We start from the raw sequence: 14,217 nt of genomic DNA, 5'->3' as shown, positions 1-14,217 counted from the left end.
TCAGGCATGTGGTATGACGGAAAGTTCAGAAATATGTCAGATTTGTTGATATTCCCATCTCATATAGAGGGTAAGTTTCTGTGGAGGAGAAGGAATGGTTTTCTGACATATCAGCAAGGAGGACTGAGAACCTGCAACTTGTCTCTGGCTTTGCCGTTGACTTCTTGTGTAGCATCTGGCAAACTGCTTAATCTTGGGTACTTCCAATTCCCCACCTGTAACAAATGGACACTTACTATCTCAGAGACATTGTGGAAATGAGGTTTGTAAAGTGAAATGGACTGAAAGTAGAAAGACAAAAAGAAAGTGGGAATGTCATTATAATAAACCGAATTAATATCTGAGGCCGTATCTATGTGGAAATGCTTTGGAAAGTTGAGGTGAATCAACTAGAAGCGTGAATGCAAGTGGGTATATATGAAAGTGTATTAAGTCATTTTCTCCACAGAAGAATCTTTTCCATTCTGGAAGTGGCTGTATATCACCTTAAGGAGCACAGGACTGACATAGATGGCCTAAATTATTGATCCTATGCTCCGTTTTTTCTGAGTATCCACATCTTATCACGTCCTCTGTCTCAGAACTCTCTGAGGTCCTTGCGACTGCTATTCTGACTGGGAGACTGTTCTAAAACCTTACTACTTTGATAGTCTACAACCTTCATCTAATTTCTGGCAACATTTATCGGTGGCCAGTTTATACTCATTTGATCTTTTAGTAATGTTGGCCTTTATATTAAATAGATATTTTCCCTCCCTGATGATTACTCCCAAGGCATTTATAGACAGCAAGCATATCTCCTCCCTTTGGTCTACTAAAATGAACCTCTGGTTTGCTAAAATGAACTCTCCTAATTACTACTTGTAAGACAGGCCTCCTGTTCCCTGAGGATCGTTGTAACCCTTCTCTTCACTTGTTCCATTTTTAATTCATTCCTTTTGAAAGTGGCTCATCAGATTTGCATGCAGCATTCCAGAAAAAGTATATCCCAGGTATATTATACTTGTAGTTTTCTTTGCAGTTGTTGTTCAGCATTATTGTGTGGTTGATGCATCCATCCAGGTTTTTCCCTTCTCTGTCATTTTCAGCTCATAAACTCATCTTTTATTGCAGGAATTCTTCTAATTAACATAATCTCTCTAAGGGCATGCTGTTTCCCTTTTAACTGAAGACTCTTATCCATTACAATTATTCAAGTTCTTAGGGTCCTCCTGTTGTTCTGATATGACATCTCAATTTTTCTCCTTGCTTAGGATGCCTCCAGCTTAGAACCATGAGTGCACTTCATTAGTGTTTGTCTGCTTTTTGAGCCAAAGTCAGTCCTTGAAACGTTAAACAAGATTTGTCCCAGGACTGACCGTTGAGAAGTCTGCGGGTTCCCTCCTTTCATGCCAATACTTTTACTTTCAACACAATCTGTACTCATGACCCCTGCAACTTGCGTGATTGCTGTCTCACAGTCTCATCCTGATCTTCATCATTTTGGGTGTGATGACTCCTCAAGTGCCACCAGACCAAGTGCATTGCTGATGTCTGTGTAGATCTGTCACAGTTCCCTTACCAAGAAAATATATTATCTTTCCAAAGAAAGATACGCTGGGTGCATCCCATTTCTCATTCTTCTCTCTGGCTGTCTTTCCTTTGGATACTTCTTCTAAAGCAGCGGTGCCAAGTTTTTATCTGTGGGCCAGTAGTGGTGCATGAGGGAATGTTAAATGACTGCAGCTGCTGCGTGTGGCCGGGCCACTTAGACCATGGACTGTGCTGTTGGTTACAACTTGGATTTTGAAACATATGGTGGAGTTTGTGAGAAAATGTGAGGACTGTGCGAGCTCCATGCACGGAGAAATCTTGCACGCTATTGAGGTCAGATGCACAATTTGGTATCTGTTTGCTTGGCTTCCCCAGCCTCCCACCGTCTCTTAAGTTACCAACCTATTAGGATCAGCCATTAACCTGGTTAATGGGGAGAGACAGCAAATACCAGGAAGGATGATGTGCTTTTCTTAATTCTCTCTTGGAAACCTGACTGTTTTAAACTGTAAATGTCTTGAGCAAAGGCTGAAGAGGGTCCAAAGCATGTCTTGCTTTTGTACTACAGGCACTCCCAGATAGGCTAGAGTGAGATGAAGCTGATTTCTAATGACTTTACAGAGAGATGGGATTGTGCCTTTTGGGGATGAAAGGGTGGCACGCTGCCCAAACTGCCCTGGAAGCTTTGTGTTGGCTGTGTGCAGGGTTTTGGGGAGAGTTTGAATGACTGAATTATATTATGTTATGTGATCCTTTGGGTGATGTGACTTGATCCCAAAAGCCTCTGGCCTCTCTGACTGGAGAAAGTAACAAGAGGAACAAGAAAAAGGAGATGAAGGTGTGGGGTGAGCACAGAGAAAGAGAGAGCTCATGTAAGGGGGAAGATAAGCATCCTTCAGCAAAGGACTTGAGCAGTTTCTCAGAACTGGAAAACGACACCTCCTTGTTTGAGATAGCAAAGGCTAATATAGCAAATAGAAAGGAGCCTTCCTCCTTGGTTTTCTTAGAGATCTGTAAAGGTAAAAGAAAATTTTTATAATTCGTTTGGTATTTAGTTCAGGTAATTTTTGTAATTGTATAATGAGAACACATTGTCCACATTTTCATATGCAGATTCAATTAGCATTTGGTTAATTAGCCTTTACAGATGAGGATTAACTTAATTACATAACACTAACCTCTCTTAATAACTATAAAGGGTAGGAAGGCTGCTTTTAATAAATTTGGAAGGCCTATATGTGTTTTTTAAAATCTGAAATGGCACACACATAAATTAAACCAAATTGCACACAGAGGACAACTATTAGGGATAATGATCAAAGGAAACAAACTATGTACATAGCTTGGAATCAGGCTGGTTAGTAGTTCATGCTGTTTTCTTCCTCTTGTCTGCTGGCATCCTAGTGTTTTCGCTAGGATTATTACTGGCGATGATGTACCGTCTGGGGGTCATCCCTTCAAAGTGGGCTGCAGTCTGATACAACTTTGCTTTAATTAAATGTTAGCTTGCATTTCAAAAAAAAAATGTATATATGTGTCAATTTGAGTGCTAGGTTATTAGTGGTTGGGTTTTTCCAAGTGGTCTAAGGAAAAAAGATACTTGAAGCCTGCTGAATACTAAAAAAACCCATCCACAAATGTCATTCATTGTCATTATCTATCATAGATAACTGTATAGATTTTTGTCTCTTGATGTGAGGTGTGTGCTCAAAGAGTGATGCTTCAGTTTATTAATATCATAGTGAAATGGAGCATAACATCTGCCTGCAGGGTGGGGAGAGCGAGGGTGGGGCGTATATGGGAATGGGATATGGAGCCTATGGCTTCAGAGTCACAGGTTTGAATCTAGGCTGTGAGTGACCTTTCCAGGAGCCTAAGTGACAGGAGTTGGTGCTGTCAGTGCAGTTCCCTGTGAACAGGAGCTGGCATCAGATACCATCACTGCTGGCATCCCCAGCCAAGATGTGTTTGGGCGTGCAGTACCCCTCACCCCTGCTCCTAGAGATGCTCTTTTCAGGTCGAAGTTGAGATCCCCAGAGCTGGCAAAGCAAAAAAGCTTGCCTTATTTTTGCCGCTACCCCATATATTCAGTGGTTAGGGAATTTTTGGATCCTGTGCTGTCAGTGTGGTGCTTTCAAGAAAGAGGTAAGAAAAGAAGGCTTCTTTCCTTCGCTGTTTCTGCGTGTGTAATATTTCCTACTTGCAATGGACTTTGAGGGGCACGTCATGCCAGTCCTCACATAGCTCCATAGCCTTTGTAGCATCCAGTACACTACCAAGTGCAGGGGCAACCCTTGATGCGCTCTGGAAGCAATTTTTTTGAAGTCCAAGTTTTGAGCTGTGTCTGCTGGATCCCAGCTATGTGGTCCCCTTGAAAGCATTTTATCTAGTGACTCTTAAGGACCCTACCTATCCTCATAAGCCACATGATTTATTTTTCGACAGCAGCAAGCTGAACTGTCGCAAAGCATCCTCTGCAGTTTGGGTCACGTTAAGCTTACACTTTTAGATGTGGTTCCCATTTGCAGTCCATGAGATCAGCAGGCATGTGGCATCTAACAAGAACAGGTCTGATATGCCTAATGTAGACATTCCCAAAATTGAAATGCACAATACTACTGGCTGTTTCTGAAAACTTTGGCTTAGTGCCTACAGCCATTTTCAGCAAGTAGGGATGATGACATTGCTGCAGATTTTTGAGACTGTGAGGAGCTAGCAAGGTGAATATACAGTGAAGATGAAGTTGCTGAAGGATCTGTCTTGGAGTGGCAGAATCTATTGGAAAAAACAAATGGGGGTGCTTGAACCAACAGAGTCCTTCCTGAAGCCCTTTGATTTATGTGCTGCACAGGCTAAAGTCTCAATGTTTGATATCTCAGGATAGTTGGCCGTGGCCAGATTTTGCTCTGGCTGTGGTAGCCCCAAATCCTGTTTCATTCAGCAGGGCTTGCACCTGTATCCCTGAAAGCAGGATATGGCCCTGCGCGTGGTTTTGCACACAGATACATCGGATGATGTATGCTCAAAGGAAGAGGAGAATGCAAATTCCCTGTAGGGAGGCAACCGCCAGCCATGTAAACAAAGAAGCCTTCTGGGTGTGCAGCAGTCAGCCCACTTGAGCTGCTGTTTCCATGGTGTACCAGATGCTGGAAAATATGCTTTCTTCAGGGAGCAAATCCTTTCATACTCCTGCATTATCTTGTTTGATAATGGGCCGTCATCAGGCTAGTACCTCGCTATCGGGGCCCAACGCAGCAACTCCCCCCTGCGCCAGCCCTTTTCGGAGTTGTTTGTGGCGATTCATGTTCTGGGGGTTTCCAGATGAAGGAAAGGGCTAAGTGGTTTTTCTAACTTGAAAAAGCATTACTGACCATGTTTTTACACTTCATTGTTAGGCGTGATTGCTTAACGTGCTGTAGTTCTTCCTGACGTGCTTTGTGTCAGCTCATAATATCTTGCGTTGTTTTACTTTTCAGCTTCCTTTTCTTCTTCCTTTTTTTTTTTTTTTTTTTTCACTGTTCGCTCCTTCCTCACACACATATTGCATCATTGCAGAGCCTGAATGATGGCTGTGTAAACCACTAGGTGCATGTCTAAGAGGAACAGTTTCTGAATTTGCTTCCCCATCTTTCTGTTCCCTCCTATGTGGTTTTGGGGAGTGGAGGAGAGGTCTCTTGTCTCCATTTTCATGAAAAATAGTTGCTGGTGATGGGCAAGTACTTAGTTGTCCTGTGTATTGCATACAATTGCAGTTATAAAACTGGATAAACCTGCAGTAATGGAGCTTGGACCAGCTTGACCTCAGCTAACGCAAAGTTACCAGTGGTGCTTACGATGCTTGCTGTGCTTCAAACATGAGCTGCTGGAGGAGGAGGAGGTTTTCAAGGTACCTCTTTACTGGGAGCCATGCTCGGGGATGAAGCTGCAATACCAGCAGGGCTACCTGGAAGCGGCCTAGCCCCTCGCTGTGCGTTTGAGATAGTCACCGCTTCACTGGCCTTCCCCACAGCCATCTAGCAGAGATACAAGCTCCTTCGTACTTAGGTACATATAACCCAAGGCTGTACCTTGGGTTATAGCCGTGAAAGTCTTGCAGGGACTTGGGATAGTCCATCCCTCCCCCCATCCGGGAGGTGTATGCTTCTCACTTTGGGGGGTGGGTGGGGGGAAGGGCATAGTTAATTTTAAGCTGGTGTAATCATTTAGGAGACCTAGAGGTGGAAGACCAGTTATTGGTTAACAGGCCTGATTTGAAACCTGTTCTGCCTGACACCTCTATTGCAGTGAGCCAGGAGAGGGGCTTCCAAGAAGCTGGCTTTCTGGGAGGCTTTTTTACTGAATCATTTAGAGCATCGACTTCTTGTAAATGTTAATATCCTGCTGGCTGGCTGGAATGCAGCTGGTGGATACAGCCAGTGCAATATGTAAGTGCGTGCTTGCAATCCAAAGCAAAATTTAAGAGATGACGTTTCGGCTGCAGTCTGGGATATCCCCCTTGAACGTTTGGGCTAGGAGGAAGGTGGGCTCAGGCACGGACCTGATGCTGCCTTGTCTCACACGGCTCAAAGTCCCTCTGTCCCGCACGACTGATGCCGCCGCAATATGGGAGCGTGTTACACCTCAGCAGGGCTCGGGGCTCGACTCTGGCCGGTACCACCGAGCTCTGCCCTGCGTCGCTCTGGTGCCTCAAAGTGGCTGTAAATCTTTAAACCGTGTTTATGCAGATTGGAGCCGCTCTACCAGCAAAGCGGCTGGAGAGAGTCACCGTTGGCCTGAGCCTGCCTGGCGCAACCGCGGACGACTGCTCGAAGGGCGGCGCTGGGCGGGGGTTTGGTCCGAGGTTTCCCATCATGTCATTAGGGGAAAGCCAACAGATAACCTTCGTAAAGCTGAAATGCTACAACTTCAGGCTGAAATCCTGCTATTGCTGAAGTTTTGCTATAGCAGAAGGCAGGCTGGTGTGAGTGGGCACACATCTTTTCCCCCTCCCTCAGAAACTGCAGCTATAAACCTTTCCGTGTTAGCTGCGTGCGTTTGTGATAGTGCAAGGTGTTTTGCACAAATGCTTTGTCCACTTTAGTCTTGGTCTTTAGTCTCTAACAGGCAAGGCTTTTTTCCTTACCTTAGTAGTAAGATATTTTTCAGGTAGGAATATACATACATCTATGGCAATCATCTAAACCATCCCCCCCCCCTTTTTTTTTGGTAATTTTTTTTAATACTCATGTCACCCAGTGCTTTATCATTTTATCCCTTATGGAAAACCTAAAGGTCCAGTCTTAACCTGATGACACATTGTCCTGTAGAATAAACATATACAGCTCCATGATTTAAAAGCAAACAAACTAACTCAATTAAGAATAAAAAAAAAAAAAAATCAAAGGGCCCTTTAAGAAGAGAGTTGTAGGTCGTGGCAAGTACCTTGCTAACTTGGGTGATAAATTAGACTGCCATTGATTACCAGACTTTCTTTTGTTTGGTGGGGAAAATGCTCCCAAAGCCCACACACGTTATACTGTATCTTGTTCATTTATGTCTATGATTTATTTATTTATGACATTTCATATTGTTCAAGCTAATATTCTACATATCATAAAAAATAAGAAAGTTTCGACATGAGACCTAAGTATTCTACTTTGTTAGTGAATTTTCTTGGAAGAATGAAGATAGATCACAATACAGTCTTTCTAGCATTAATACAAATACAGATTAATGTAGTCAAATGCGTTATTTTTCCACAGGCAAGTTACAAACACGATACAGTGTGATTCTCAAATATTGCAGTTTTGTTGAAGCAAATCTTTTTCATATTCTCTTTTGGGGATACATTTTACACACCTTTCAGAATAATCAATTTGAATTCATTTAGAGCACTAGCAATTTAGTATAGTGGCAGATTTATTTATATAAATGGATACCAATTTCCATCAATTATGAGAATGAAACGCACTGTAAAAATTCTTGAAGTTTGTTAAAATAAATCTGCTTACTATTCTGCAGTATCTTCCAGGTGACTACCTCATGCTAAACTCAACTTTGCCTTTTTTTTTAATAATGTAACTAAAACAAAAAAAATCTCTTTCATGTTCTTTATATTTCTCTTGCATGTAATAAGTCATATAAGTCATTCCCTTATTAATTTCTCTCTATTTTTCCATCTCTTCATATATAAGAAAAAAAAGTGAATCAAAACCCCCAAATCGTGAAACTGATCAAAAAAAATATCATGGAATGGTAGCATATTCTGGAGTGAAATAAATGAGTGGAGGGAGATTTTGTTTTCCAAGTCTCTGAGGAAAACATGTTTCCTGGTTTTTTGGGTCTTTTTGGTTTTGGTACCACCCACCTGCCAGTCATAATTTCTAGACTCTATTTTAATAGATTGACTAGGAGAGAAAAATGAGATGTTGGGTTAAGGGCTCCTCAAATTGAGTTTCAAAACTGGCGTGAGTGGTAGATATATTGTATATATAGGGTTTATGTCAAATACTGTTTTAAAATATTGTCATGTTTTTCTTTCCTTTTATCCAGGGCTTTTGGGAAAGCCACACAAAACTCATAACGGAGTACGGACCTGTTTGTGGGTGAGTTTAGGTTTACTACCAGCCTTCTGCTTTTGTGGCTGTTGCTGCTTGCTTCGTTTTGGGTTTGTGTGAGAGAGAGGGGAGAAAATATCTAGACAAGATGTCCAGCAAAATGAAGAGTGCAGTATTTCAGGGGTTAGAGGTGGAGGTTGTTTGGTTACTTGCAGAAAATAGCCTTGGCTTACACTTTTTGGTGTTGGGCTTCATTTTTCTCTTTGTAATATTAATTAAGCACCTTGGGTTTAGTCTTTTGCAGCACTATACAAAGCTAACAAGCTTCAAAAGTCTCCTTTCATCTGCATACTCCTTATCCTTATGGTGAATGCTGGAAATCATAATTTAATGTCTTAATAAAAATAGTTCATGAAACGGGATGAATTTTGTGCAGCTCTTGCTGTCTATATTTATGCAGAAATCCTAAACTTAACATATAATGAGCAGATCAGAAATAAGGCATTCCTCTCTGTGTAGCTCAGCTGTGCTGTCTTAACTATTTGTTAGAAGTAAAGAGGGTTTAAGTGATATACTCTTTCATACTAGCACTTTGATGTTTCTGTGAAAGTCATTTCTATTCTGAGTACCGCCTTCCACATGTCATTATTTTAAGTGGAAATGAGGTTATTTCATGGTAACTTCTATTGTTGTGGTCAGTTGGTGTTTGTAGCATACTTACTATTTTAATAAGTAAGCACTGAGCAATGTCTGCAAAGTACAGACAATGTTGAAAGGTTTTCTCCTGTGTTCTTCAGAGGTTTTAAGATACATGTAAGAATGCATATATGAATGTGTGTGTGTGTGTGCGTGCGCACGCACGCATATTTGTTCATAAATGATATAAATATGCTTTGGATGCTCTCCCAGCAAAAAAAAAGCTCTAGTGGAGAGAAGTCAGACTCAGTCATACGAAGCATTTGATGCTCCAGTCGCAGCCTTCTTGTGGCATTTATGCTCAGCCCTAAGGACAAAGTGCTGCAAGAAGAGATGGGAATAATGAATTGCATTGGTTAAGTTCTTGTCTAAGAAGAAACAATACAGTGTGGCTGCCCAGAATTGGAGAAAGATATTCATTAACAGTGTGGCAATTCGTATGTTGTGTAACAAATGGAGAATGACTGAGGCTTACTATCTCCATGACCTTTGGTGTGATGCCTTTAAATGACAATAATGTAAGAACACTGGCATTCATTCCTCAGTGTATTTCCCTCCTTATTAATATCATGCCTATTTTTTATAAGCTGAATTGGAGACAATTTGCTATTTAGTTGTCTGCCTCTTCACTCGGCCAGGCGGAGGCTATGTCATTGGAGAAAGGGGTATATAATTATAGTGTGTGAGCGGATGGATAGAAAGTTTTGTTTTTCCCCTCTACGCATAACTGTTAGTCAATGAGAGAAAGCATTAAGCCCTGGTGAGATTGCATAGACTACGTGGCTGGGTGGTGGTGATGGTGCCTCCTTGGGATTCGGTGGGGAGGAGGAAGGAGCAGACTGAGCATAACTGTATCCCCTTTATTGTGAGCCTGTCAGATGTGATTTGTGAGGGATCCGGGAGGCTGGCAGAGAATAAATGCTGCTCTTGACATCTCCCAGGAAAACAAAGGTGGGCTCAAACATTGCTGTGCTTGAGGTGAGCTTTGTTTGTAGCTGAAGGAAGATGTTTTAATACCTGGCTTGCTGAGTTGGTATTCAGTAAGTGTGGGATGTATAGGGAATATTTGTCATGGTCCTCTCAGTTAGTGCAATTCCTTCTCCTTCACTGTGCATCTTCTGTGGGACTCTTTCTATAGGTTTCTTTTGAAATAAGCAATGAATGGTAGGTATATTTATGTGTACAGTCCCAGCAAAGTATTGGATCTGGCAGGCTAGGAGAAGATGTGGCATTTTGCTTTTTCCAGATTGAAAATTGCTTTCCAATAAGCATAAAGAGCAGTGATCTTTATTTCTACAGTGGTGAAGTGAGTTGAATACAAATCTTTGGAACTGAAGCCTTTTTTTCTTTCTAAGGTCACTTGAATAGTCTGAATGATACCATCACAACTGTTTTCTTTTGTGTGTGAATTGGTTTCCTTGACAACAGGATGTCAAATCAACTTTTCAGCTTTAATCAAGTCAAAACAATATATCCCTTCCATTCCAAAAGGCCTCAAGTCGTAGAGAATTATTTCAAGTAAGGCTTTTGTAGGTCACAAAACCATTTTTTTCCCTCCGCTCCAGTGTGCAGATCCAAAGGCGAGGTGATGGTGTTACTCTTTTATAGAGAGAGGCGATGCAAATAGTCCTCGACTGTGAGTGTGTGCTGTGAAAACTGCTGTCTGTTTTCATACAGAGGTGGCCCATGATGGAGGCCAAGGGGGTAGCAAATGACTCGTTGGTTTGGTGCAAAAGCAGAGCTGGACCAACACGGGGAGTTCATGTCACAGATATCACATTCAAAGCGATTATGCAACAGAAGGGAAGCTTATAGTTAAGTTATAGTTTGAAGTACTTTCTATAAAAATATCTCCTATAAAATATATGTGTTGGTGCTCCGCACTAAACGTAAAGTGAAGACTATCCTATCTGGAAAGCAATGTATTGATGCATGCTAAGATTTGTGTTGAATATTCTCCTTTCTTATGGTAAGAGTTTTGCAGGAAAGTAGTCTTGCTTTCTTTGGAGATTAGTGGCTTATGTCACTTAGTTTTGGGTGAACTTTCATGTTTTGACACTTTATTCTCACCCACACTGTATCCAGTTGTTCCATTTCAGTTGTAGGCTGTGGCTGCTCATGGGAAATGGGTGGCAAGAGGAGAAAACCTTTGAGAGACAAAGAGCTTTAGGGCTGAAGAGAAATAAAGGGGGAGAGTTTACTTCGCAGAGTCAGAAAAGCAATTGCTAGAACGTTAGCAGAGCTGTAGAGGCAGTGAGTTAATTTTGCTTTATATACACACTTCATATGGCTTGGATTGCTTATTGTGGTCGCATCATTATGACTTTACGGCACTGGAAGTGTGTTTGGGTGATGTGGAATGGGAGAATAGTGCCACAATAAGGGTTGTGGGCCCAGAGAGCGCGCCACCAGTGAAAGAACAGAAAACGTGGTGCAGTCTCCAGTGGGCAGCTGATAACCACCTCTGGGATGAATGAACCTGTCCTGCCTCCGGCCACAGTAGTGCATTTGGATGCGGGGAAGAGAGTGAGGGTTTATAACATGTACCTCACTGGCTGTAATCAAGGAGTCTGAATGTAACATTAAAATTCAATGAAGTTTATGGGAGGGATATTCTTTCTTCACATACTTTTGCATCTGAAACAGCTTGCAGTAGGCCAAAGCCTGTTCTTACTCTGCCTTGACTGGAACTGTCAACATCAACCTGTTAAGAGAAGGCTTGCCAAATATTGCATTGTTCTCTGGGCTCACTGCTACTATATTTTTCCCCCATGCTTTTCATGTTTTTCTTGAGGAAAGTGGAGGGGGCTGTAATGTAGTTCTTTAGAACGTGGTCACAGATTTTTTGCAAAAGCCTGTAGAAGTAGCACTAGAGTTGTTCTTCATTTGGCTATTTTGTTTATTATTATAAACTGATTTTGAATAAGTCTAATGAGAATCACGATTTAAAAATAACTAATTCTATATTATTGTGGAAAATGAGAGGATAGGAAATGAGGTGAAGATATAAAATTGCAAAAGCTTGTGGAGTATTTTGAAGTACCTGATGCCTTCCTGACAGCTTATTAACGAGATGGGTTCAGGAATAGCTATCTAACCTGCAGTTAATCACGGCTATTTAAATTGTATCTAAGGTCTGGTTAAAACCAGGACTTTGCTGTCCTAGGCATGTACAAACAGAGAATAGAGGATGGTCCTGAGAGCTCACAATCTAGACAAAAAGAGACAAGGCAGAGAAAGCAGTGTGAGCATTGATCAGCAGACTGAGCTCTGCAATGCCAACAACAGGCACCTCAGTTATGTGAATTTATGGGTAGAGGAAAAGCGACTTTGCGAGCTACTCAGGAGAAAATAAGTGGAGTAGAAAGTAGTTCAATAAGTACTAAAGAGAACACAAACAAAATAAGGTAGAGATGAAGAGAAGGGATCTGGGAGGAGCAAGAAGAGGGAGCTTGGAACAAACCATCGGTAGAAAGCAGAAGACTTTTTCAAGGCATTTGGGCTCAGAGTTGTCAGGGTGTGAGCTGGGAAAGGGAGCCAGCAAGCTCAAAATTGGCATTTTCTGATGGGTGGAGAAATTAATCTAAATGTTTTCGATACAATCCAGTTGTAAGTCATTCTTGGCTCCTAACGTGAGCACCTGCATGCAGCAAACTACATCTAGCCACGCCAAGCCTGTGCTGGGTTCCAGCGTAAGCATCGCAGGGTCGGCACAGTGCTGCAAAAAGCGTTTCAAGGTGCAGGCACAGAAATGAGTGTACAAATGAACTCCTGAGCACCTTGCGAGAACAGGGATGTGAATGGAGCTCCATACCCATATAAAGAAGATCTTGCTTTGTAACTGGTTACTTTTGGCACATTTTCAAATAATACACAGAAAGCAACGTAAAATAGGACAGGCTGGGTCTTCTCAAGGCATTTATGGAACTACCCAATGTCCAATCTGTGGTCTTAAAGACTTTCTAATATTCCTTAAGCCCTCATTCCATTAATGATTTCCTAGTAATATTGGAACCAAAATCAAGTCTGGTCAGTCTAGGCAGTTGGGTAGTTTAAGGGATTAGGATAGATCATGGAGCTGGCCACTAACGTGAAATATGGCTAGGGGTTAGTTATGATTGTAAGCTCCTCTGGCAGCTGAGTGCTTTCCAGAAGTCTTTGCAGACTAAGCTGGTTCTGTCTTAATGCTTGACTTCTCTCCCAAAAACCACCACTGCAGATGGCACTAGTTAGTATTTTGGCGAACGAGTCCAGAATCAAACTGATGTGGACAAGAAACAGGCTTTTCTCTCTGCTCCTCCTGACCTTTGCCTCAGGGCTGAGGTATAGCGGTTACTCGTTGTCGAGGTTTGGGGCTTTCCTCTCTTGTGTATAGAAGAGGGGTGTGTGTTTCTGGGATTTAGGAGTCTGGAGCTTTCACAAAGCGTTACCCTTCCTTATATCCTCCTTAAAAGACCTAGATGAGAACCTAAGCTGAATAGAGGCAGAGTCTCATCCTGCAGAGAACAGCCAAAATGTTCATCATATAGTTAATTTATCTGAAGAAGCAGTGTCTTTACCATTTTAATTTCACAAACTTGTTTTTGTACCTCGCTATTTCTAGCAACTTTGTAACCTTATTCTGCTTAAGTGTGCAAAGAATAATCCTACGACAGGTATTTTCATCTTTGTCTCTGAAGGCTCATGTAAAGAAATGCTATAGTTTCATGAAACAACCTTATTCTATTTGATTTCATCTTTTACATTGGAGGTCTAATGGATTTACTACCTTTCCTGTGGTTCTTCCTTTATTTTTATATTTTGAACAATTTACTACTTCATATTTCAGCTAGAGGAAAGCATGCCTAGGCAAGGATGAGGGGGGAGGGAAGTAAAACAGGCATCCTATTTCGGATCTATGTGTCCTCGTAATCGCTATCTCACACTTAACTTGATAAAGATTTTTTTTTCTTAAGGAGTGATACGCTTTTTGGCCAGAGTGAAGTCTTTCATGTTAGTATTCTGTCAAGATTTTTTTTTCTTGCTGTTTTTCTTCATGTATATATTGTGATGAGGTCCTTTGTCTCTACAGGATTGTTAATCAGCCCCAGAACTACTACTGTGAGTTAGTTTTCTGTTTCTCCCCTTAAGTAGCTGCTCACTGTGCACCTTGTATGGGAAAATCCTTAAACATGTGCCTAACTTTGAACACCTGAGTAATCCTATTAAAGTCAATGGTGCTACTCAACATGCTTCAAGTTAGGCAGAAGTTTATCTGCATTGCTGAATCAGGGCGATAAAAGAAACGATTGCATTTGTGCCCGAAAAATATTCAACTGCTGTTGGTACACATAAACATCTAGGTTTATTGTAGCTGGAAGAAGTTAATGGGGAGAAAAATATTTCTTTTCCTGCCCCACAGTCTCTTCTGACAGCACTTTGCACGTAGAAAATTTTACTGTTCCCCTGTGCA

At 41.6% G+C, this 14,217-nt stretch overlaps 1 protein-coding gene across 7 annotated transcripts in view; it reads left to right on the top strand.

The window, feature by feature from the left end:
• TBXAS1 (thromboxane A synthase 1) overlaps positions 1 to 14,217 on the top strand; it is a 242,680-nt gene that overhangs the window by 82,994 nt on the left and 145,469 nt on the right. For all 7 annotated transcript variants that reach the window (XM_068944738.1, XM_068944757.1, XM_068944767.1 and 4 more), the window contains one exon: positions 8,065 to 8,117. In XM_068944738.1, coding sequence (XP_068800839.1) covers positions 8,065 to 8,117 — 53 coding nt within the window. The remainder of the gene's footprint in view (positions 1 to 8,064; positions 8,118 to 14,217) is intronic.

Source organism: Struthio camelus, chromosome 1, assembly GCF_040807025.1.
Source record: "Struthio camelus isolate bStrCam1 chromosome 1, bStrCam1.hap1, whole genome shotgun sequence".
NCBI lineage: Eukaryota > Metazoa > Chordata > Aves > Struthioniformes > Struthionidae > Struthio > Struthio camelus.
The sequence above is the reverse complement of the archived record's forward strand: the minus strand, read 5'-3'. Positions and strand labels throughout refer to the sequence as shown.